This window comes from Leopardus geoffroyi, chromosome B2, assembly GCF_018350155.1.
Source record: "Leopardus geoffroyi isolate Oge1 chromosome B2, O.geoffroyi_Oge1_pat1.0, whole genome shotgun sequence".
NCBI classification, from domain to species: Eukaryota; Metazoa; Chordata; class Mammalia; order Carnivora; family Felidae; genus Leopardus; species Leopardus geoffroyi.
Genome location: NC_059332.1, coordinates 45,160,129 through 45,186,798, shown reverse-complemented (window position 1 = coordinate 45,186,798; position 26,670 = coordinate 45,160,129). Strand labels below are relative to the sequence as shown.

The window sequence follows — 26,670 nt, the reverse complement described above, 5'->3', positions numbered from 1 at the left end:
CTGTGGCTTTTCCCCTCTGCCTTCAGGAGAGGAACAGTTCTCTTGCTTAGGGCAGGGATTAGCCACCTTCACTTAAATGTGGGTGGATTTGTAGCCTTTGGGATTCCCTTTTGAAATTAACTCTTAGAAATGACACATACACACAAGACTGTAGCAATTGCCTTGACTTGGGCTTGGCGTAGTTAAGGGAGAAACACACTATGGCCAGCTAACCTGGGATGCAGTTTCAATACAGCCTTAACTGAGGTTGCAGTCGATACAAAATCCTTTCATGATGCTATGCTTGGACACATCTAGGGTGGGTGTGAGGTGTCTTTTAAAATAATTTCCCGGTGGCTTTGCCATTCTTGGGCCAAGTTAATCCTATGAGCCTCCCGAGAATGAGTACTGTAGGTCCTGCTATTGGTCCCAAGACCACTCTCGGGGACAGTGCACACCTCTGTGTCCACTGAGCTCTGCTACTGCTGTGGGCTGACATCAGGCTTTCCAGGGAAGACGAGCAGGGCTTTTTGGCATCGCACTCTTGTTCCTGCTTCCATCCCATGACCTCCGGTGGCCCTAGGGGGATCTAGACAGCATGAGGCCAGCAATGCCCACTTGCCAACTGATGATTTAGATTTAAGTGTTAGCCCTGTTCCCTGCTTATGCAACGGAAGCCCCCTTTTGTCTCCCTTTCCTGGGACAGGGGCTGGGCAAGAGAAGAAAGATGGAATGACAACAGACTAAAGAATCAGAAGCCTAGGAAAAGTTTGGGGAATTTTTGTCTTATAGTTACTTGGCTCTTAGCCCTTGTTTAAAATTTATTTTCCCAATTAAGAAAATAAGGCTTATGAAACAGAGAAGTTGAAAACACAGTACAACAAATACCCATAAGCTTAACCACCTAGATTTAACAATTAACTCACATTTTAACGTCTTTGCTTTATCTATATACGTGAATGTATATTTCCAGGTCATATTCCCATTCTAAGACTTCCCTCCAAATTTCTTAACAACTGATAACACTTCTTTTAAAGGCTGAGGAATCAGCGTCTTCCCATTTCCTTTTTTTTCTTTTTGTTTGTGAAAAAAAAATTTTATAATTTTACTAGGTGTAAATTTGGATTATTCCTGCCAACACCTTTTACTCTGAGTGAATTTAATAAGAACTCACACTCACAAGAATAAAGCCATTGTCTCCCATCCATTTTTTCTCTTTTTCGTTGTTGGGATCACCACCGTATTTCATTTATTAAAGAGAGAAATTGTTGTATTTCTCAGGTTTTCTTCAGTATCTGAACTTAGGAATTGAATAGATTCAGATAAGTTTTTTGAGAGACAGCTGGTAACCATCATTGTCTGAACCTTATTTATATATGAAATCCTGGAACCACATAGATTTAGATGACAAAGGTTTCCTTATCATCTGGATTCCTGTTCTCTAAACAAAGGGACTGCATAAGATTCAGATATCTAGATGCTTATATGGGCAGGGAATATAACACTTGCTTTTATCAGAGCCCCGGCTTACATATCTACCAGACCTATAGGACGTCATGAAATCTAATTTGATTTTGATTACACGAGCAGCTGGGAGAGCAGGGGGAACAAGCTTCAGATAATATCATAATCCTCAAATAATTTTAGTTATGTATTTATTTGTGACTGTAATTCTTTTGAGATAAAACTTTAGTGGAAATTACGTGTGTTTTTTGTTTTTTTTTTAAACAGTCCCTGGTCTGTCGGATTGGAAATATTTTCAAATACAAATGCAAGTCATTGGTCCACCATTGAGGTGTCTGATATTTACAGAATCTCTCTCTCATCTTTATCTCAGGGCCGTCATCCAGCCGGAGTCTAAGCTCTGCCACTGAGTTACAGCTCCTTGCAGACCCCGCCTTTTGCTTCTTCCTTCTGGCTCAGCAGCCAGGGCACCTCCTTGTGGTCATGTGGTTGCTCATACTGAGGTTACGGGGTTTGTCATTTTTCTGTAAACGTAGTGGGTCCAGACAGAGAAGTGACATGGCTCAGCAAAGAGGGTTGCTTTGAAACTGGACAGACCTGATCTTGAATCCTGGCTCCGTGACCTTGGGCAGGGTAGTCAAACCTCTTAGAGCCTCCATTTTTTCATGTGTAAAATGAAGCCCCTAAGAGCTACCTTCACAGCAAATGGAATATGTGTATTTCACACTGAATCATTTAAGCACAGTACCGGTAATGGTTTATTTCTTAAAGTCTCTGTTGTTTGCTGGATCTGAGTGACAAGCTGGTCAACTCAGATGGAATAGCAATTAGTTTTCATTGAATTTAGCAAATGGGCTTTTAAACACCATTATTAAAGTGATGGAAAATGTCGCAAATGTGACATAAGATTCTCTCATCTTTCTAAGTGTTGGAGGAGGCCTGGAGGGAAAGTTCAGCTGAAAGGGTAGCTTTTGATTGTGAGGAGTTCTCTTCTTGAGGCTGTCGGGCATATCGGTGGGATATGAAATCTTGTGGAATCCCAACTGGCTAGTGCCAGGAGCCAAGGGGTTAAGTTGAACCATTTTAGCAGATTGGCAAGGAGCATCTAGGCTGGGTAATTAGTGCTTCATTTCAGGGGGTCATTGATGCATCAAAGTTGTGAATTTGTTTTATGACAACAGATTGTGCAACCACAGGGAGATTATAATTGGGTAGTAATTGAAAATAACTCAGTGGTAAACTTTCGTTGAGTGAACCAGTTAGGGGTAACTTGGAAGGAGAAAGGGAGTTGGGGGTGGGTGGGTTGAGGGGAGAGAAGGAAATAGCCATAGTGTGGCAAACAATAAATAAGACATAATTTCAACAGAGATGACCTAGTCTAATCTTTTTTGTTCAGAAATGAGGAAATAGGTCTAAGGAGGGAAGTGATTTCTCCAAGACCACACAGCTAGTTGGAAGTCGATTTCCTTTCCTCTCTTTCAGTGGAATTTCCAGGATGTTAATGATTTTGATGTTGAGGAGTTGACTGTGGGGCACATGAAATGCATGCTGGAAAGACAGCCTCTGAGGCTGGCGTTCTCTGGCCGATTCCTGTTGGTAGACTATATTTGGGAGTAGTCTTAGAACCTTATTTCATTTATAAACCACTTTTGCCATGACCGAGGCTTGGAAGGATTTTCCTTTACCATCCCTGGCTACGCCATCCCCAAGGCTAGTCAACAAGGAAAGCGATTTGGGGTTTGATGCTAAAACAGAAGAATTACTTCTGAGCTTCAGTTTCAGGTCGTAGTTGAGCTGAGCACCCAGAGTGGGTGCTCATTTGGATGCCATAGGATGGACGGTCTCAAAGACACAGCTGGAAATGAATGGCTCATCTCGGTGTTGCCCAAATACAAGTTGAATCACTGTTCTTACAAGGACTGCTACAAACCTCTACAGCCCTGGGATGGTCAAGCCCACCAATTTCAATCAATACCTTGGTTCCCTCATCCATTTGGATGGTACCTTGTACTCGGTGGTTCTGCTAATCAGAAAGGAAAGCAGTCAGGTCAGCAGTGGACCTTTAGGTGTGACTCAGCTGTTGAGTAGGTGAATCATTTATCTATCTCCCTTCCCCTATCACTTGGGACTAATAAACACAGTATCTGGCAGGACTAAGTGTACTTGCATAGAAACTCATCAGGAGGACATTTGGGGCTCATTTGGCGAAAGTAAATTGCACGCTCTTGAAGTTTGCACAATAGAACCGTTCTGGTTTTGGCTGCTTGGGGAGCTCTCCCCTCATTATCCCTGCTGCCTCCCCCTTCCGTGTGTCTTACCGTCTCTACCTCATTTCTCAAGTGAGTCTTCTAAGTTAGCATGGTTTGTCTCCTGGCTGTAAGGCAAAAAGAATTGTATTTTTAAAGTTTCTGCAAAAGGACTTCAAATATCTGGTGGATATATTGCCTTCATTGGCCAGATTTCTCCAGAGGCCCTTGTTTTAAGTCAAGTGTCTACCTCACTGCAGTGAATTGGAGGGTAATGTTACCCTTTTGTGCCTGTGGACACTTAACGGAAGTATAGCGAGGTGCTCAGCCAAGTAGGTGATCTTCCAAGGTGATCCTGTTCCTCGGCTACCAATATAAATAAATAAGAGCTACTGTAGCCATAATATTTCCAAGTTAGCAAATAGAAAATATACTTATCAGTGGTGACTGCTTTTATTTTATTTATTAAAATTTTTAAAAAATATTTTATTTATCTGAAAAAAAAATTTTTAACGTTTATTCATTTTTGAGAGACAGAGAGAGACAGAGCATGAGCAGGGAAGGGGCAGAGAGAGAGGGAGACACAGAATCTGAAGCAGGCTCCAGGCTCCGAGCTGTCAGCACAGAGCCTGATGCAGGGCTCGAACTCATGAACTGCGAGATCATGACCTGAGCCTAAGTTGGACCGCTCGACCGACTGAGCCACCCAGGCACCCCAGTATTTTATTTATTTTTGAGAGAGAGAGAGAGAATGGGGGAGGGGCAGAGAGAGAGGGAGACGCAGAATCCAAAGCAGACTCCAGGCTCTGAGCTGTTAGCACAGAGCGCAATGTGGGGCTTGAACCCACACACCGTGAGATCATGACCCGAGCCAAAATTGGTTGCTTAACCAACTGAGCCACCCAGGCCCCCCATTGTGGTAACTTCTTTTAAAAATAACTTGTATTGTTTTTATAGTTATAAAAGTTGATATGTCCCTGTAGAGAATTTGGAAGGCCCAAAGATGCATAAGGAAAAAATTAAGTCCCTCATAATCTATTTTGTGAATATTTGGCTAAGTGTATGCTTAAAGATTTAACAAGAGGACCCTTTTCTGGCTTTCTTGTTTACAGTGTTTGTCTTTTAGTATCTAAATCTTATTAATAAGTATTCTTTATTTGCTATCAACTCAACAATGAACATGAACTTGCTGAATTAATAAAGAATTAATTTATTCCACATATCCCGATGACTTAATTTTCTTTTTAAAAAATTTTTAAGTATTTTATTTATTTTTGAGAGAGAGAGTGAGTACGAGCAGGGGAGGGGAAGAGAGAGAGGGAGACACAGAATCTGAAGCAGGCTCCAGGCTCCGAGCTATCAGCACAGAGCCGGATGTGGGGCTCAAAGTCATGAACCGCTAGATTATGACCTGAGCTGAAGTCAGATGCTTAATTGACTAAACCGCCCAGGTGACCCCCAATGACTTAATTTCCATTTAGAGCTATCTAATAGGTATCATAGGTAATACAATGCTTGAGTTGCTGTGTTGTAACCCAGTGTTGATGGATATTGTAAATAGTAAGGTAAAGGGGCGCCTGGGTGGCGCAGTCGGTTAAGCGTCCGACTTCAGCCAGGTCACTATCTCGCGGTCCGGGAGTTCGAGCCCCGCGTCAGGCTCTGGGCTGATGGCTCAGAGCCTGGAGCCTGTTTCCGATTCTGTGTCTCCCTCTCTCTCTGCCCCTCCCCCGTTCATGCTCTGTCTCTCTCTGTCCCAAAAATAAATAAACGTTGTAAATAGTAAGGTAAAGGGAGGAAAGAAGTTAACTTTCTATGAGCAGGGTTTTTTTTTTTTTTTTTTCCTTATAGGAAAAGTGCAAATAATTTTAGAGAAATCTGGAAATCAACCAGCTGCTGTGTATCCTGCATAAAGGGAGAGATACCTATATTTAGTAGCTGAATAGATTTTCTAGAAAGATGATTGTCACATGAGCTCTGGCTTTGGCTGTGATTGTTAGCCCTACAGTGATGACGCTAAAACCACTCTTAGGGACATTTTCTTATTCGCTGGACTCATCGTTGATTATAAGAGAGCATCACTGCAGCATTCTGTCTCACTGAATTGTGTTGGAAATCACGTACTTAATTTCCACTGATAGGATCCTTTGGCAAAGGTGGGGGAAAAATAAAATATTTAAAGTTTTGAGCTAAGTTCAGGAAATAGGTGGGTGGACTCCTTAGTCTGTTGGCATATGATTTGTGGGCAGGAATTTCTTTTTTTAAGCAAGAACAGTGCACTATATTGACTGACCATGTCGTCCAATGTAATGTGGTCCCTGAGAACCAGAGTGTAGACAAGTGCTCTTTGTCTAATTGAGTGAATAAAAAATGTGTATTGGCATGAATGGCCATGTGCATTTCAGAGAGGAGGGGCACATGCCAAGGCCTATTGAATTAAAAGTGTAAAAGCAGAAACATAAAATTTTGTCTGTGGATCAGAAAGGGGGCAGCTGGGAATGCGTTATGCAAGTCTTCAGCTTGTACTGGGAAGCAGAAGCAGGGTGTGGGTGGTTGTGCAGAGGAAAACTGCTGTTGGAACAGTGGGCAGGTGCAGTAATCGGTGGTCTTTGGAATCTCCAGTCAGTTGTGAGAATTCCTCAGGCCTTACAGGTTGTAGAAGAAGCAGCTGTGTTTGCCTTGTGCGTTTTACAGCCCTTGAGCACAATACTTTGAAATGAGGGTCAGTGTCTTCCTGATTGAGGAACTTGACAGTGTTTTGCTTGTCGTGTCTGAGTGAAGTCATGAGGGTTCTAATAAGTGGTGATTAGCACTCCCTGAACCCTGCCCTGTGCGATCTGGCCACCTGGCCCCCAGATTTTCATCCATGCCAGAAGAGCCAATAAAAAGATTCAAGTCAATGGACTAAGAGATGCCACAAATGCCTGCCAGAGTTCTAAAGCAGAGTGTCAGATGACAAGCTAAGTAGAGGTATTAAGCAGACCTGAGTTGAGCACCGGCCTTCTCCCAAGGGCTGTGTGCCCTCTCTGGACCTTGGTCATTTCATCTGTAAAATGGGGTGATATCGCCTATCATTTCCCCACTGCACACCTAGGTACAAACCATGCTTTTACCTGACCCGGCCACTGTAGCAGCATCCTAACTGGGCTCTCTCTTTTGTTTCTTGCCCGCCCTCCCCCGCGCCCCCCAAAATCCATTCTCTGCATACCAGCCAATGGGCATGAAACCATCTTGTTTGTTTGCTTCCTTGTTTTCGTCCTTCTGACCCTCCCCTCCAGAATGCAAGCTTCACTGTCTCCATTAAGTCCTTAGGAGCTCTATACTGGCTCCAGTGGGGTGGTCCTCACTCTCTTCCAGCTGCTTTGGCCTCTGGTGTTCTCCTGAGCTGCTTTGAAATGGGAATGAGTCTTAGCTCTGCCCCTTACTCTTTGGGAGCCCATAATTAAGAAAGTCATGTCATTTCTCTAGACCTCAGTTTCCTTACTTGTAAAAAAAGGATGTGTTCGTTTGCTAGGGCTACCGTAATAAAGTATCGCAGACTGGAAGCTTAAACAGCAGACGCTTATCTTGTCACAGTTCTGGAGGCTAGAAGTTTGAGGTGTCCTCAGGCTTCTCGACTTGGAGAAGATGGTAACCATCACCCTGTGTCTTACATGGTCTTTCTGCTGCGTGCCTCTTCTAAAGGCTTCTTCTAAGGATACCAGTCATATTGGATTAGAACCCAATTATACCTTAATCACCTCTTTTTAAACTTACTTAGTTGGCCCCATCTTCAAATACAGTCATATTCTGAGGTACAGGAAGTTACAACTTCAACATGAATTTTGGGGGACATAATTCAGCTCATACAGAGGGGAAGGTACTAGATGTTATCTAAGACCTGCACCAGCTCAGTCAATGTTTTTCTAAGTCGGAGATCTTCCTGTTCACTCCAATTCCGTTCCTGTGAGGTAACAGCTTCGTGCACATGCTTCCTAATTTTTAATGCTTAATGCTTAGCCAGCGCCACGTATATTCTTGAGGGTTTAAAAAGCGTGTGTGTATGTGTGTCTAGCAATAATGTGAGTTACAGACTGCCAGAATGGCAGAATTCATCTATAAAATAGTAAATGGAACAAAAATAGCATCTGAGAGGGTGTTTTGATTTCATTGTTTTCCTCTACAATTTTTGAAGTATATAATAAGAGACATTTTTATTTGTTTGTTTCCCCTCACAGCTGGAAACTGACAAACTGGCCCTCCCGATGAGCCCCAGCCCACTTAGCCCGAGCCCCATCCCCAGCCCCAACACGAAACTTGAGAATTCCACCCTGCTGACGGTGGAGCCTTCCCCGCTGGACAAGAACAAGGGCTTCTTCGTGGATGAGTCGGAGCCTCTTCTTCGCTGTGACTCCACATCCAGCGGCTCCTCGGCTCTGAGCAGGACGGGCTCCTTTATTACCAAAGGTACAGACGTTGGCAGAACGGCAGCAGGGCATATTCATTGTTTAAGCCTCCCCCAGAGGAGCCCCCGGGGTTTCTCCCTGGCCAGCCTCACAGCCAGGTAGTTGCCTCATGGGAGTGATCTGCCCAGGAAAACCTATGACAGACCCCAAGGTGAGGCTGGCCCCAGAGGAACCGCGGCATCAGACAGCGGGGACCCACCCAGGAAGTCTTTACAGCTCTTTTGATCTGGCCGAGAGCCTGCATTGGTCGCCCTTTATCCTCATGATGCTATCGAAGGTGTTTCGGGGAAGGTCCGATAAAATGTTGTCTGGCAGGTTTTTTTGAAAATTATTTACCAGACCGGGGTTGCAGAATCCAAGGATTTAGAGTCTAACCTATCTTGGGGGTCAGAAGTGTAAGTTTCAGTGACTCAAATTAAAATGCACTCTCTTCAGAATCATTGCAGAGAACAAGGTTTTAAACATTGAGGATTGGTACTTTTGGTAAATAATTTCCCACTTTCGGATATTTCATGGCAGGCTAGGGAATTAGCAGGCACACTATATCTGCAATGGGTTTTTGTTCGAAATTTCCCCGTTTGGGTAATTCCAGTTAGATTTTAAAGAAAGGGTTATATTTCATGTTACGTTGTAGTTTATGTTTATAAAATATGTTCTCTCTTATATACCTTACCTATTTACATTGATCCATTTTATATTTATAGGAAGGATTTATATTTTAGTTTGTATTTTATGCTACATATTATATTTTACAGAAGGCTTTTTAGAGGAGTAATAAATACGTTACAGTCCCTTGTCTCATTGTAAGGTGTGATCCAAGAAGCAGTATTTTCTTATTTGTGTGCTTTTGCCCTTGTAGTTTAGTTTTGAAATGTGGCAATGTAATTTGAAAGTCAGATAAGCAGATTACATGGACTTGGAATTTTTGAGGGGAAAAGGGCGGACTGATCTTTGTTTAGTAAACACATTGCAGATGGAAAAGTGGTTTTTTTGTTTTGTTTCCTTAAGTGTCTCTAAGTACTTCAGCATTCTGCTGAGTTTTAGAAGAATCCCGAAGTCTTTTAGGTCTAGACAAAAGTCACGCTAAGGACAGTCAACAACCCATGCAAGTGGTTCCTTGTCTGCTCTCTGTTAGGCAGATCTTATTATCTTAAGCGCAATGCAAGTAAAAACTATTGTATCGTTTCAAATGTGCCAGGGGTTCACTCACACACCTTGGGGTGGGGGTGGGGACGGCCTGGGAGAGGGGAACTGCCCCTCCTAGCGCTGTTCTGTTTCCCCAGTCCAGTCCCTTGACCGCCCCTTACCTTCCCTGTCCTCCCTGCAGAAAAGAAGGACACGGTGTTGCGGCAGGTACGCCTGGACCCCTGTGACTTACAGCCTATTTTTGACGACATGCTCCACATTCTGAATCCTGAGGAGCTGCGGGTGATTGAAGAGATTCCTCAGGCTGAGGACAAGCTGGACCGGCTATTTGAGATTATTGGAGTCAAGAGTCAGGAAGCCAGCCAGACCCTCTTGGACTCTGTGTATAGCCATCTTCCCGATCTATTGTAGACCATGAGGGATACCGCACTCTGGAAATTACTCAATTTAGTGGCAGGGTGGTTTTTTGTTTGTTTTGCTTCTGTTTTTCTAGTTGCGTGTGTGTGCATGTGCCCGCGCACGTGCGTGTGCGTGTGTGTGTGTGTGTGTGTGTGTAACAGAGTATATGGCCAGTGTTTTGAGTTCTTTCTTTCTTTTTTTAACCCTTCTAGGAAGTTAGTTTATAAGCCTTACTCAAGGTGTAACTGTTGAAAAATACCCACCACTAAACTTTTTTAGGTTCCATATTTTCTGTTTCGACTTCTTATGTGTTTTCAAAATTGTTCTGTGCACTTTAAATTCACTTAATGTACCACAAATGCAGTGTGGCTTTTCCTGCACACTGGATTGTGAGGCTCTGAACTTCTTAAAAGTGTAATGGCATCTTGTGAATTCTATACGCAGTCTTCATGTCTCAACATCCACATCAGCTTTTTATTTTTTAATTGTAACTTTTTTTATTATTATTTGTAATTTACAAATTTTCTTAAGGGTTAAAGAAGTGTAATACCCCGTTGCGTTACTGTAATGCAATAGATTTTGAGTTATCGTTTTAATATGCCTTGTTGTATAGTTCATATTCATGGCTGAAACTTGACCACACTGTTGCTGATTGTATGATTTTCACTTGGGCACCGTGTAGAATGCCTGATTACTTGTGCCCCTCTTATGCTAATGATGCTCTGGGCTGGAGACATGAAATCCTCAAGCCATCAGACCTTGCTATTTAAGTGGCTTGACACCTGGGCCACCAAAGAACTTGAACTTCATCTTTTAGGAATTGAGCTATTCTGGAACGTATTGCTGCACTTTGGAAAGTCACAACTGAGTGCCCGTGACACCTTTTTCCATAGGGGATTTGCTCAGTTTTGCTTTAAAAGATGTCTTGTTTTTTTATACACACGTAGTCGGTAGGTCCAGTCTGCCCTCGAGGCCTTGGTCTTGGTGGGTGTCCTTTGTCATTCAATCACTTTAATTAAAAGTGGCTGCAGCTGTAAGAGCTCTTGTCTGATATATTTGCAACTCTGCTCCCGTTTATAAACATGCTCTCTAATAACGCTCAGTTGCCAGACTCTAATGCAAAGGTGGCGTGGACTCCCTTTGTGTGGGCGGGGTTTGTGGGTCATGGGGAGGGACTGATAGCAGAAAAAATGCCTTCAAGTGTACTAATTTATTAATAAATATTAGGTGTTTGTTACTTGAGTAGTTTGAGTGTATTTACTACTTGCCTTGTACATGTGCTCAAATTACAACTCTTTGGTTAGCCTCTTGGAAAAAAATGTGTGTATTCTAAAAATCTCTGCATTTCTGACCTGTGAATCATGCAGATTCGCAAAGCTTTGTGTCTGGAAGAGTATTTGGAAATTCAGAGAGAAGGATGACCAAGTGTTAGAGATGACCAAGCATTCCCTAGTCTTTTGGGGGTAAATCTTAGGCTCCTATTTTGTCTCTATTTTAAGAAAAGAGGATTTGGAGGTGGAGAGGTATAAATGATGACATAGGTCCTGGAGTGTATTCTTACTCATTTCCATCTAGGAATTTTACCACTCGTGGGGGGCGGGGGGGTGGAGGGGGTCTGTACAAGTTCACAGGCTTCTGTGTGAAACGTCATTGCCCCTGAGTAACGTCAAGCGGCTTTCTTGGCAATAGGGCAAAGTCTCATGATGATGGATGTATTACATCATATTATATATATTATTTTTTTATTATGTGTCATCATATCTCCTTAGCTTGGGAACCCTGGCTCTATAGAATTCCAGTGGCCAGGACATCAGCAATTTTGAGTTCCTCTTTCGGTGAGAAACTGGAAGTGGGTGCCCTGTCTGGACACTTTGACACCCATGTCAGGGACATTGAAGGGGTCTTCTGCTTTCATCCACTCCCATGTGGCTGGTTTCTAGAGAACAATTCTGGTATTTGGTTTTATGGTTCTCAGGCCAGGTTTCCCTTCCTCTTTTGTGAACAGAAGACAGAAACTCTTCAAAAGGGAAACAAACTAGGATAGGTCGGTGATGGGAGGGAAGGAGACAGATGGGTTTTTCAGAGGATTTGGAGACTGCGACTTATTTTTTGTGGGGCTTGAAAACAAATCAGTGTTATAGTTATTAAGTTTGTAAGTTACTTCTAGCTTGAAGATCATTATTTTCTTAACGTTTACAGCTTTGTACTTTACAAAGTGACTTTTACAATATCTCATTGAAACCTCATAACCACCTTTTAAGATAGGTACTATTATTGTACCCATTTTATAGATGAAGAATAGGCTTATAAAGGCTAAGGAACTTGCTTAAGGCTCTACAACAGAGTGGTAGAGATCAGACTTGAATCTGAATCCAAAAGTGTTTATTCAGGACTGATAACCAGAAATATTGTCAGGCTGAAGCCGTGGATACAGAGATCACAGTGATGAAATGTATGTGGCTTATAAAGAAAGCCTTATACTTAAGTTCAATGAATAATTGTGGAAGTGTGAGAAGGGGGTAGCATCTTTTGATGATACAAGGGGAAGGGACATGGAAGTTAGGGTTAAACAGAAGCTTAATATTGAGTTAATATAATACATAGCTTTCCACCTACCCCCAAAAGTAACCCCAAGCTGCGTTATTAAAAAAATATATATAATGTTCTGGTCAGAGTTGATGACAATCCGATTTATATATTATGTGGCTCACTTTGGAGGTTTTCTCTGGTGTGAACTAGCTTACTTTGAGGGCTGTGCTAAACTAGGTTTCCAATGCAGGGTTGGAGGGATAACCAGAAGCGTAGGAAACAGAAACAGGAGCATTTGTTGAGAAATCTAAACTTGACTACGAAGATCATCTGGGTAGGGGAAAGACTATCTTCAGCTATTTGCAGGGCTAAGGAAGAGACTATTTATTTTTCTTTAGAGAGTAATACTGTTTCCTCTAAGCCAATTTAGGTGAAATGCAGAAGAGCTCTTCAACAATTAGATCTGGCTGCTTTTCCAAGGAGAAAATATCTCCTACTCTGGGAAAAAGTTGGATGTGCTTCACTGGGTTATCAACCTTTCCTGTAAATAATCACCTGGGAATGAGCAGGCTGTTCTAAAGGCAGGTTCCCAGAGAGTGCAATTCAGAAGGTTTGCCGTGAAGTACAGAACAAGTGTCTCCCATATTTTTTTTTTCTGAAAAATCTTGGGCTCAGTGCTTGAGATCCTTGCCACTGTGGGCTGTCACCGCACCCGGGAGGTTGTTAGAATGCATCCTTGGAGGCCACTTTGTTGTGCTCCTTAAACTTTAATGAGCACATGAAACACTTGGGGATCTTGTTAAAATGCAGATTCTGTTTCAGTTGGTGAGGGGATAGGTACCTAGGTGATGTGGATGCTGCTGGTCTCTAGATCGACGTTGAGTAGCCTGCAACTGGGCCTCGTTTTCATGCAAAGAGTAGTGCTGAGGTGGGAGAAGACGACACCATTTCCAAAGGAGAGAAGTAAACGATTTCCGATGATCCAAAGAGATTTCCAGAATCAGGCAGTCCTGGTCAAGATCTACAGCAGTGGTTCTTGATCCTGGCGGCACATCGAAATCAGCAGGGCGGCTCTGGGAAATCCAGTGCCCGGGCCAACCTCCATACCGGTGATGTCAGAATCTAAGGGCCTGGAACCCAGGAATCAGCATTTTTAAAGCTCCCCAAGAGATGCCAATGTGTAGTCAGTCAGCTTGGGCAGCCACTGATTTAAGAGTTTGTGAAGAGAGAGTGCTTCTCAATCCTCACCCCAGATCTGATGGATAAATCTTACAGGGAGCGAACTCGGAAATCTGCAGTTGTGAGTTTGCTATAGATCGTCCCACTCAACTCTGCAGGCTTGCTTTAGAACCCATAACCGTCCTGTAAAACTACATGTAACTGTCAAGAACTGATACGCTCCGTAGCAAGGATGGGCAACATCTTAAGGCTTAATTGCACTGCTGAACAATTACTTGATTCAACTGACCAGTTCTTCATGACTTTGAGCATAATGTATAAGGTATGATTAATCAAGAATATTTGGGATGTGATGTTGTTCTGATTTATGTTTCTATATCTATTTGATTGAAGGTTTGCCAATTTTCAAAAAATAAAGTAAGATCTGATGAGTCATAACTGCACTGACTATGTCATAGAATCTCAGACTGTGGGTCACACCTGGGCTATGGGAGTGTCAGTTTCGATGTATGGTCCTGTAGATGTATCGGGTACCTATCTTACACTTCGATTTGAGAAAAGGAGATGTGATCAGTCTCTTGTTTAGCAGACTTGTGGCCCTTACCTTTGTAAGGAAACTTGGACATTGTCTAGAAATCTTGCGGTTTTCAGGTGGGAAGCTAGGCTCATTTCTGCTACTTCATGGCAGACCCCAGTTACCTTAGTCCCTGCCAATACTCGTCCACTATTCCGAGATACTTCTTTGGCCTCTTTTCTTGAAAGCAGGTGGAAAATGAAGTTAGCGATTTGACCAAGAGTTACTTGCATTAGAAATCTAAAACAGTTTTTATGCTATTTGACTTCAAGTAGCCGAATATGTGAAGCATGTTGGATGCCAGAGCCTCACTATTTCCAAAATAACAGCTTTTCATAAAGTACCTCACAAGGATATAAAAAATATGGCAATGGATACGTCTGGGGAAAGGAACGAGCTATCCAGGGGACAGGAAGAGGAAAGGAAGGACACGTTCTTTCCACGGTTTGTTCTTTGGAGACTTTTGAGTTTTGCACCATGTGTGTGTATTGTGTGTGGAATTTGAAAAATTATAAATAAAAACTATTTTTAGAATATTTCTAAGGCATCCAGGGAATGTACACCCGTGAAGAGCAAGGTAAGAGTCCCATGAACCAGGCTTAAAATGTTAGTAATAGTTCTGTGAGGGGCGTTTTTGTAAAATCTGCAAAAGGGAGACAGGGTCTCGTTCTGCCCACCGCCAACCCCAACCTCTGTGATTTTAGATTCTTTTCCCGGACTTGGCTCCCAACAAACTTAGTTAATGCAAAACTTAGAGGGAGGGACTTCAAACCGAGAAATTCAGAGAGGTGGAACATAGCAGCTATTTTCTGGCCCATCTTTTTATATTTCTCAATACAGGAATCACTCGTAATTAAGATCTTCAGGAGGAAAAAGGTCAAAGATTTCTTGAGAGCCTTTTGATAGTTGTTCATCTCTCCAAAGGAGGTGCTTCTGTTCTGCTCTGGCATTGTCTTGTTTTCACTCACCTAGTGCTTTGTCCATAGGAAAATGCCAAACTAGAAATCCCAAGAAGAGGGACACAGGTAGCTCGTTTCCAAAAGTCCTGTGACAATTGTGTCTCATTCTCTTTAGAAGTTAGAACAATTTCATGCTAGGTTTTGGCCCCTTTTGTTTAAACATAGGGTACCCATCAACAGAAATATTCATTTTGTCACTCCATTCATCCATCCATGAAACATGTGAGCACCTACTATGGGTGAGGCACTAAGCCAAGAGCCAAGAATACAAAGAATTCTATACAAGCCAGTAACGACCGTTGACACCAGGGCATTTGCCTGTTCATCGCTGTATCCTCAGCATCTAGAACAATGCCTGGAACATGGTAGGCGCTCAGTTACTCTATGTTGAGTAAATGAAAGCATGCAGGCCCTGACCTCAAGCTCACATCTCAGAAAGGAAACAGACATGGACATTATAATCAAATCAAATTATAATCAAATGTATCTAAATGAAATGATAGAAATACAAAGAGGGTATTAGGAGAGTTAGAAATGAAATATGAATCAAGGAAAAAATATCACAAAATCCTTTAGTGGAAGTCTTCCTTCTAATTTTAAAGAAAATTGCGCTAAAAGAAAGGGCAGACAGTTACAGTTCCATACATTCCAAATCTCTGGGGAGAGAGATAGTTTGTAAAGAGAAAGTTTTCCAAAAGGAAAACGTAGGTATTGTAGACATTATTATGCAAGCAAGGAGTTGATATTGTTTAAATATTGGCTAACCATCATGATAAGACACGAGGCCCAGTCATGTGACTGCTTTGCATACATCACATATTGGGAGTCCAGAATGTATATGTCCCTTCATGAAACAACTCCTCCTCCTATAAAGTATCCAAAGCACTTGGTATTATTCACTCTAATCCTAACCTGCATTTTATGATGCAGGAGCTGTTTGAATTTCTCTTCTGCTGATGAGGAAACTGGTGCACAGATAATGACTTCCCCAAGTCACACAGCTAGTAAATGGTGGAGCCAGGAAGACCATTGTAGAACTGGGTGAGCCAAGCATGGTCCTAAATGACAAATTAGGTGGACTGGATTGCTGCCCTTCTAGAGCATCTCATCTGGAATCGACCGAAGTTGAATTGCTTTTTTATTTGGCTTTCACATTGTTCATTTTTTTTTTTTTTTTACTTTGAAATAATTTAAGATACACAAGAAGTTTCAAAAGTAGTATAGAGAGTTCCTATCCACCCTTTGCCCAGTTTCCCCAGGATAACGTCTTGCATAACCATGATATTACCAAAACCAGGAAATTGACATTCATATAATATTACTAGCTAAGGCTCCAGACCTTACTCAGCTCACACCAGTGTTTACATGCACTTCTTTAAAAAATGTTTGTTTATTTAGAGAGAGAGAGAGAGAGAGAGCAGGGGAGGGGGGGTAGAGAGAGGGAGAGAGAATCCCAACCAGGCTCTGCGCTGTCAGCACAGAGTCTGACTCAGGGCTTGATCCCATGAACCGGGAGATCATAACCTGAGCCGAAATCAAGAGTCAGACACTGAACTGACTGAGCCACCCAGACCCAGGCGCCCCTGTTTTTTTGGTGTGTGTGTGTGTGTGTGTGTAGTGCTATGAAATTTTATCACATATGTAGATTCATGAAGGCACTACCATAATCAGAATACATAACTGCTTTATCACCACAAAGAAACTCTCCCCCGTGTCCTCTTTATAGTGACACCTTCCCCTCCACCCTAAACCCTGACAGCTGTTTTCTGTCACTAGTTTGTCATTTAGAAAGTGTTATATAAATGGCACCATGCAGGATGTAGCCTGAGATTGGCTTGTTTTCCTTCAGCATAATTCCATTGTGATCTAACCAAATTGTTGCACATACGAACACGTTCTTTTTCACTGCTGAGTAGTATTCCACGGTAGGGATGTACCACAGTTCGTTAACTATTCATGAATACGTTTGGGCTGTTTCTAGTGTTTGACTATTATGGATAAAACTTCTATGACCATTTGTGCACAGACTTTTATGTGGAAATAAATTTCATTTCCTTAGGGTAAATACTCAGGTATAAGATTGTTAGATAATATGCTAAGTGCTTTTTCAACTTTATAGTAAACTGACCGTTTTCATAGTGGTGGGACCATTGTATATTCCCAGCATTATGCATAAGAGACCAAGTTGTTCTGCATCCTTGCTAGTCCTCAATATTGTCAGTATTTTTATGTTAGTTATGCTAGTATGTATGTGGTAGTACAAACCTGAATTTATAAAATCGTGGAAACATACAAATGAGTAAGAATTTAAAATTAAAAAGTGCTACCTCTCTGATGCTCACTTCTGTTTAATTGTCGTATTTCATTCTTTTTAAAATTTCATTTATTGGGGTAAGAATATTTAATATGAGATTGACTCTCATGACAAATTTTTAAGTATATGGTACAGTATAATTTACAGGTGCAATGTATACAGTAGACCTCTAGAACTTACTCATTTTGCTTCATTAAAATTTATGCCCCCTTGATTAGTAACTCCTAATTTTCTCTCTACTCTCAACCCCTGGCCACCACTATTCCACTCTTTGATTCTACGAATTCGAGTATTTCAGATACCTCACCTAAGTGAAATCATATAATGTTTGTCTTTCTGAGATCGGCTTATTTAATTTAGCATCATGTCTTCAAGGTTCATCCATGTTGTCATGCATTGCAGAATTTCCTTCTTTTTTAAAGTCTAAATAATATTCCATTGTGTGTATATATCAGATTTTCCTTATCCATTCATATCTCAATGGAAATTTAGTCTGTTTCTCTATTTTGGCTATTGTGAATAAGGCTGTTGTAAGCATGAAGGTGCTAATACCTTTTTGAGATCCTGATTTCAATTATTTTGGATAGATTCCTAGAAGTAGGATTGCGGGATCATAAAGTTGTCTATTTTTTATTTTTTGAGAAATATCCATACTGTTTTCCATAAGGGCTGTAACCAATTTACATTCTTAGTAATACTATACCAGAATTCCCTTTTCTCCACATCCTCGCCCACATGTTATCTTTTTTTTTTTCCAGCAAGGATTTTTTTTTTTAATATGAAATTTATTGTCAAATTGGTTTCCATACAACACCCAGTGCTCATCCCAATAGGTGCCCTCCTCAATGCCCATCACCCACTTTCCCTTCCCTCCCACCCCCCATTAACCCTTAGTTCATTCTCAGTTTTTAAGAGTCTCTTATGGTTTGCCTCCCTGCCTCTCTAACTTTTTCCCCCCCTTTCCCTCCCCCATGGTCTTCTGTTAAGTTTCTCAGGATCCACATAAGAGTGAAAACATATGGTATCTGTCTTTCTCTGCCTGACTTATTTCACTTAGCATAACACTCTCCAGTTCCATCCACGCTGCCACAAAAGGCCAGATTTCATTCTTTCTCATTGCCACGTAGTATTCCATTGTGTATATAAACCACAACTTCTTTATCCATTCATCAGTTGATGAACATTTAGGCTCTTCCCATAATTTGGCTATTGTTGAAAGTGTTGCTATAAACACTGGGGTACAAGTGCCCCTATGCATCAGTACTCCTGTGTCCCTTGGGGAAATGCCTAGCAGTGCTACTGCTGGGTCATAGGGTAGATCTATTTTTAATGTTTTGAGGAACTTCCACACTGTTTTCCAGAGCGGCTGCACCAGTTTGCATTCCCACCAACAGTACAAGAGGGTTCCCGTTTCTCCACATCGTCTTCAACATCTATAGTCTCCTGATTTGTTCATTTTAGCCACTCTGACTGGCGTGAGGTGGTATCTGAGTGTGGTTTTGATTTGTATTTCCCTGATGAGGAGTGACATTGAGCATCTTTTCATGTGTCTGTTGGCCATCGGATGTCTTCTTTAGAGAAATGTCTATTCATGTCTTCTGCCCATTTCTTCACTGGATTATTTGTTTTTTGGGTGTGGAGTTTGGTGAGTTCTTTATAGATTTTGGATACTAGCCCTTTGTCTGATATGTCATTTGCAAATATCTTTTCCCGTTCTGTCGGTTGCCTTTGAGTTTTGTTGATTGTTTCCTTTGCAGTGCAGAAGCTTTTTATCTTGATGAAGTCCAATAGTTCATTTTTGCTTTTAATTCCCTTGCCTTTGGAGGTGTGTCAAGTAAGAAATTGTTGCGGCTGAGGTCAGAGAGGTTTTTTCCTTCTTTCTCCTCTAAGGTTTTGTTGGTTTCCTGTCTCACATTCAGGCCCTTCATCCATTTTGAGTTTATTTTTGTGAGTGGTGTAAGAAAGTGGTCTAGTTTCATTCTTCTGCACAACATGTTATCTCTTGACTGTTTTTTTTTTTTTTATTGAGGTGTAATTGACATACAACATTATGTTAGTTTTGGATATACAACATAATGATTTGATATTTGTGTATATATTGCAAAATGATCACCACAATAAGTCTAGTTAACATTTATCTTTTTTGACTTTTTGATAATAACCATCCTAACAGGTATGAGGTGTTATCTCACTGTGATTTTGGTTTGCATTTCCCTGATGAGTGGTGACATTGAACATCTTTTTATGTACCTCTTAGCCATTTGTATGTCTCCTTTGGAGAAATGTTTATTCATGTCTTTAGCCCATTTTAGGGTGTTTTTTTTGTTTTTGTTTTGTTTTGTTTTGTTTTGCTATTGAGTTGCAGGAATTCTTTATATATTTTCAAAACATGGTTTGCAAATATTTTCTTCCATCACATTGATTGTCTTTTCACTCCATTGGCTGTTTCCTTTGCTGTGCAGAAGGTTTTTAGTTTGATACAGTTCCACTTGTCTATCTTTTGTTTTTGTTATCTGTGATTTTGTTGTCATACCCATGGAATCATTGCCAAGACCAATGTCAAGCTGTCCCCTGTGTTTTCTTCTGGGAGTTCTATAGTTTCAGGTCACGTATTTAAGTCTTAACTCCATTTTGAATTGGGTTTTGTGAATGGTGTATGATAAGGGTCGAGTTTTAGTCTAATTTTTAGGGAAGTCTTGACTTCCTTGCTCCTTTTACATTCTGTCAGGGAGAATTTTGTTCAGGTGACTTCAGGTCAGTGTCAAAGAATGGAGCTTAAGTCACTTAGCATTTCCCACACGATGTTCTGAGGAACTTCTGGTGACATGTTTAGAGTGTTCCACAGAAAAAAAACTCTATAGGCCAATAAATTTGAAAAAGCTACATACTCCATTTTTCTCCCTCCCACTCCCTGAATTAATATTACAATGGTCATTAGTAGCATACTAAAGGGCCTGAAAAGTCTTGCAATGAAGTAACACACTTAGCTTTGTTTAACACAGCATTTTCCAAATTCACATGATTATGAAATATACATAGACATACTCGTATAGTGAATTTGTCTGCTTGTTTTACAAATGCTTATTGTCTCATGGAATACAAATTTTCTGCAGAACAGAGTGTAGAAAATGCTGAGATAGATCAGAACATTGTGGCACCTGGAAAGAACACGGATTTAGGAACAGAAGATCTGTGCCCATTGCTGCTGTTGGTTAATGCTGGGAATATCTGAGCACATCTGAGCCAGCTGTTGGAATAAGGTAATAACCCCATGGCTAAAGAGGCCCTGAGACTTCTAGGGAAGCAAGAGGCATAAAACGGCCACTGTTACCATGGTCAGGTCAAGCTCTGGGTCCAAGACCAGCGTTAGGACATATAAACGAGAAAATTCATATGAGGCGAAGCCAGTTAGAAAGTGATAATGTGGTGCTGATAACTGAGGCAAAGCTTTGGTAGAGCCAGAGATCTTACTTTGACTTTCTTTTTGGTCAGAAGCCGAGTCTGGGATCATAAGTGGGGCCTCTGGCCTGACAAGGGCTGGGACAGACATGGGAACTATGTGGGGTGATGAGCCTGAGCTGAAATGTCAAGTCAGGCCTGAAGGTCCTCATGGGAGCCCAGCTGGGAGATGTAAGGCGGCATGGTTCTAGGTAGGATGTGTCCCAGGGATCTAAAATTTGTAGGTCACAGGGACAATTTTAAAGGCCTCACGGTTTAAAATCCACTGGTGGCTTTGAGCGGGAGTAGGGTGGGAGATCAGCCAAGGCCCAGAGAGCAGGTTTCTAGAAGGCTAGCAACATGTGTCAGGTCAGCGGCTCTCCAAAGATTGGAAATAGGGGTAAAATCCACACCTAGTGATGGTCTGGTGGTGATTGAGGAGGATTTTAGTCTCCAAGTACCCCCCAAATAGCCCTTCACCTCCAAGACTAGATGTATTCCTGGAGGTCGAGAGTGCAATTGAGCTTATAGATGAGGGTGAGAGGCAGGTGAGTGGAAGGCAAGCAAGATAATCCAGTCAGGGCATAGAAAATCATAGGCCACAAATGAGGAAAATAGGCGAGTGAGCCCCTGACTCAAATGGCGAAGAAATGAGTGGCAGGGAAGTCACGTCTGGACGCAGGGGACCTGGCATCACGTGGAACAAGGTTCTAAATCTCATAAAATGTGAAACTAGATCTCAACATGGTCAAACTCTCCCCTCCACCATTCAAACTGGTCACTGAGTCATCTTTCCAAAGTCTGGTTAACTTAATTTTACGATAAAATGATTATCAATGTAGTAGCTCCAGATATCTGTGTTCCAAGGATGGGGGAGTTATGTAAATGCAAGGAACATTAGAGGTCACTTAATCACCCTTCTCACTCCCAAACTCTCTCTTGCATACTTCATTGCAATTCAAATGCGTGATCCCTGGAACCTACAAACATCCCTCCAGTCTTTGAGCTCTGAAACCAGTCAAGTGCAACCGCTTAAGTGCAAAGTGTGGGATTTTCAACTGCCAAGCAAATTGGGGCAGTGACGATAGCCCGAGTAGATAATTCCATGGCAATGATCATCTACACACTCCAACTCAGCTGCCAAATGGCAACTCTGGATTGCATTTTGAGTTCTGCAAATCTAGCTCAAAGTCTCAGCTACGTGATTGAGCGGCTTTTGTGCTATGAAGTGAATATTTCCAAATATATTTGCACAGGTGCAATTGCAGATACTGTGAACCTAATACCAAGCCCAATAAAAACAATTTATGTACATTATCATCCTTTCATTCCAATTACATTTGTTTTGTTGCAGCAAGTGAAACAAATTGAGAAAAATAATGAGGTCTGGGCCGCTTTCTGTTTTGAAAACATTTTGAGAGAAAACAAATATTTGCACACTAAATGAACGTGTGTGCTTGAATAATATGCCTAGTCCGGCAGGTAGGTTCTATATCAAGGAAACCTCTTTGAGGGAGGCATCAGTCTTTAGTAAACTATCCAAGAGATATGCTAGCGCCGGGAGGGCATGTTCTTTGAAGTTTTTTTTTTTTTTTTTTAATGTTTATTTTGCGAGAGAGGGAGCGCGTGCAGATGTGCGCCTGGGCAAGAGCGGGGGAGCGGCAGACAGAGAGAGGGAAAGAGAGAATCCCAAGTAAGCTCTGCACTCTCAGTGCAGAGCTTGGTGGGGGGCTAGATTCCAGGAACCATGAGATCATGACCTGAGCTGAAATCAATAGTCAGACGCTTAAGCAACTGAACCACCCAGGCGCCCCTGATAAGGCCATGTTCTCACAGGAGATAGTGCAGAAGGTGAAAAGTGCCTTGGTGAGTCCAAGGGCATAAGATGCTTCATAGCTATGTGTTCAGCATTCAGGACTCCTCTCTCCTACCAGCCCTCCTCCAACCAGCTCCCATGCCAATCCAATCGGCCCTGTCCTCCAACGACTGGACATTGCTTAACTTTATGTTTTCACCTCTCATTATTCTCCCCTCTTTATCCACTCAGATTTATTGGTTCAGCCAAAAGATATATTTTGCAGTCCCCCCCCACACCCAAATTTCCTTCATAGACCCTTGTCAGGGTCTGCTTCCTCTGCCTAGAATGGCCTTCTTGCACCCTCAAAGGCCTCCCACCTCTACCTTTGTTTACTTTACTTTTTAAATCTTTTTCTTGTTTTGAGAGAGAAAGAGCGTGAAGAGGCGGGGACATAGGGACAGGGAGAGACAGAGAATCCTAGGCAGGTTCCACGCCCAGCGAGAGACTCCACAGGGGCTACTGTGAGATCATGACCTGAGCTGAAATCAACCCATGGAGCCACTCAGGCGCCCTCCCACCTCCTCCTCTGTTGGCGAACGCATCCCTACCCGGCAAGACTCAGCCGCACTCACCGGCTTCCCACTACCTCTCGGCCTCCCGTAGTCTGCTAGGTCCTCCCAGCTTACTTTTGTCCGCTGTATGGCAGGAGCCCTGCCATGTAAATGTTGACAGAATTAATAAAAGGAAGCTTTAGAGTCATGAGAAGGTTAGGAGGTTGGTTAGGGAGGAAGAGAGAACATTAAGAAGAAAAGGAGGAAGGCAGGCCAGATGTCATGTGGAGCACTAGAACATAGAATGTTAAATTCACGGAGAATGGGGCGCCTGGGTGGCGCAGTCGGTTAAGCGTCCGACTTCAGCCAGGTCACGATCTCGCGGTCCGTGAGTTCGAGCCCCGCGTCAGGCTCTGGGCTGATGGCTCAGAGCCTGGAGCCTGCTTCCGATTCTGTGTCTCCCTCTCTCTCTGCCCCTCCCCCGTTCATGCTCTGTCTCTCTCTGTCCCAAAAATAAATAAACGTTGAAAAAAAAAAAAAAATTAAAAAAAAAAAAAACAAAAAAAAACAAACAAAAAAAAAAAAACAAAGAAATTCACGGAGAAGAACACGTGGCTCTTGCTTCCCAGGTGTTTCCGATCCAATTGCAGCTGGTGAGGCAAAGCCACGTAAGACTATTAAATTACAAATTACAGGGAAACATATAGAACTACGAGGAGAAAGAATAGATGGAATAAATACATAGTGGAGAAGCGATTAAAATGGTGTAGAATTAGTCACTTGCTGCCCATCCTGGCAGCTGGATGTCTCAGAAAAGTAAAAGGTATGTAAAACGTATGTGTCCCTTCTCCCTTTCCTTTCTTTTAAAAATATCCTCATTTCGGGGCGCCTGGGTGGCTCAGTCGGTTAAGCGTTCGACTTCGACTCAGGTCATGATCTCATGGTCTGTGAGTTCAGGCCCCGTGTCGAGCTCTGTGCTGACAGCTCAGAGCCTGGAGCCTGCTTCGGATTCTGTGTCTCCCTTTCTCTCTGCCCCTCCCCTGCTCGTGCTCTGTCTCTCTCTCTCTCAAAAATAAATAAACATTTAAAAAAATTTTTTTAAATATCCTCATTTTATTAAATGATACCGTGTTTGGGATTTCCTTCAAAATAATTTGGGTTTGGGCAGGGAGAGAGTGGGATATATGAAAATGCCTGGCTATGAGTTGACTATTCTTGAAGCTGGGTGATGGGTACACCGGGACCTATTAAACTTTTCTACTTTCCTATAAATTATTCATAATAAAAAATACAAAATAAATTCTCCTCAGGAACTGGGAGTTCTGCCCTCGTTGAATAATTTACCAGGCTAAATGAAATACTAATTGGATGTTTTTACATGCCTTCAACAAAATTTAATGCACACACGAAATGTGTCAGATATTTGTGAGGTATAAGATATTTACTGTGATACATGCAAATATCCCTATGTTTCCTGCTTCCTCCTCAACCTGAATCCTGGTTTTCCTGGACCCTCAGTTCAGGGATGATATATTTTGGGGGAGATGGTAAGGGTTATCAATCGTCTCATGGCTGAGTAATGGGAATAGCTTTCTCTTGTCATTGGATGCCACTGAGGGCCTCTTACATGGTAAATATCCACAAAATATGGGGACATTTAGCACTAGCCATGCTATATCTCTTACGTGGTTTCATTCATCCACTATCCTTAGATAAGGAAACTAAGGCAGGGAGAGGTTAAGTAACTTGTCCAATTTCACACAGCAAGTAAGGGACAGATAGAAGATTTGAACTTTAGGGTGTCAGGTCCCAAAGCCAATTCATTTAATCGTTAAGAAATGCCCAAGTCAGCTTCTATGCACTGGTTTCCATATCAACTTCATTTGGTCTCATACCTTCCCACTCTCAAATACTGGCTTTAAGGAAAACTTTCTCACTCCCTTTCCCTCATTTTAGAGGATAACTAACCCCCCACCCCCTGCCCCTCACCTGATGCCTGGATTGCCTTAGGCTAAATATGTCTACTCTAACCCTCAGGTATAATTTTCCCGCTTGGCTAAATTATTTTTGGTACTGGGGTCTTTGAAACTTTCAGTTATAAGACATGGTGCTATGATGGCCAAAGACAAAGAGCAGAAGGAAGGAGATGTCAGTTGCTGTCTTAAGAAATTACTGACGCTCCTTCCTCTTTCTAGAGACAGCTCATTGAAGAGGTAGAGAAGGCTAATGACAGTAACAGCAAACATTTAGTGGCCACTCAATGGATTCTAATGCCCAGCACTTTGTAGTAGTTTCCTACTCAGCTCTTAGAACAACCCAGTAGGGTAGGCACAATGGGCTCCATTTTATAGATGAGGGACTGAGGCTGACAGAAGTTAAGGGCTTCCTGCAGGTCAAGCAGCTAGTGGGCACCAGGGGAGGGATTTATACCAGGGCTGCTGGGTACTTTTGTGCAGGTCTTTCTGATGGGCACATAGGTGCCATGCAGATTAGTGTGGGCCCTGTGTGAACCCGGGCCTAGCCGACTTGGGATTCGGAGCTTTGAGTCTCGATTCCCCTTGGACTAAGTCTGAACGTCCTACAGAAGACAGATTCAACATTCCATGGGGTCCAATGGACTTTACAATGACACTTTGAAAAGGGGGAGGTCAACGTGGATTGGTAGAGAAGAAGTATTCATGAATGAAGTGAGCCTAAGCCATACTTTGATGGATAGGCAGATCAGTTTTAGACAGGGGTGAAGACAAGATTTCTCAGGTAAGAGACGAGGGGAAGACAAGAAAGACAGTCAGCACAGGGAGGAATAAGGGGCGGTTCTGACTAAAGTGGGAGTGTGGGCGAGAGGGTTGCTGAGCATGGGGAGGGAGGCTGGGCTGGGCTGGGGGCAGAGCAGTTTAGACTTGAAGCAGGAGGCAGTATGGAGCCAGGGGAGTGTTCTGATCCAGGGAGGGGTGAGATGAAAGCATTTTCGAGAGGATTAGGTTGGCCAAGGCACAAGATGACTTGGTCTTAGGCAGGTTCAGACCGAGGGTTGACAAGAAGTCCCAAAGGAACTGCCATATCCTGAGGTTTGGCCCAGCTTCGGTCTCCCAGTTGTGGTAATGGCAGTCTTTGTACGAAGGGTGCAATTATCTAGGGGACCTCCCAGTGTGTCTCTGGGACCCATCCCGCCACCAGCTTTGCTTCTCTGTTATCCTCTCGCCTCTGTTATCCTCTCAGCAGGCTGGGGTTTTCAGAGGCAACTCCCCAAACTTGCCTGGTCTGGCTTTCCTCCCCTGCAGAGAGGAGAGAACACATTGCTCAACTTGACCAGGGCCTTGGCAATCACGTGTCCACAGCTGACCTGGGATTCTCTTGGGCTTACCTCGTATCCCCGTCTCCTCTCGGGTGGCCCTTCCTCCCACCTGTTCACTCATTGCGCTTGTTGAACCCTTCTCTAACTCCGCTGGCTTCTGGGAGTGGAGGCCCTGAGGGGAAATTCTGCTGCCAACTCCAGCAGCAAGCTTTGGGAAGACACCATGCACTGCCAAGCCAAGGATGGGGACTTAATGAGAGGTGAGCCTCATTTCTCCTACTCTCCCTACTGGCAGTGTTTTATGGGTGACAAAGAAGGCTCCCCACAGGCATGGGTGGCCCACCCCTAGGCAGGTCG

General features: G+C 42.6%; 1 protein-coding gene across 1 annotated transcript in view; it reads left to right on the top strand.

Moving 5' to 3' along the window:
• TNFRSF21 (TNF receptor superfamily member 21) overlaps positions 1–17,252 on the top strand; it is a 76,740-nt gene extending 59,488 nt beyond the window's left edge. Inside the window, exons 5-6 of the mRNA XM_045498473.1 lie at positions 7,904–8,132; positions 9,459–17,252. Of these exons, the coding sequence (XP_045354429.1) occupies positions 7,904–8,132; positions 9,459–9,688 (459 nt within the window). The 3' untranslated portion in view covers positions 9,689–17,252. The remainder of the gene's footprint in view (positions 1–7,903; positions 8,133–9,458) is intronic.
• The last annotated feature ends 9,418 nt before the right edge of the window (positions 17,253–26,670 follow it).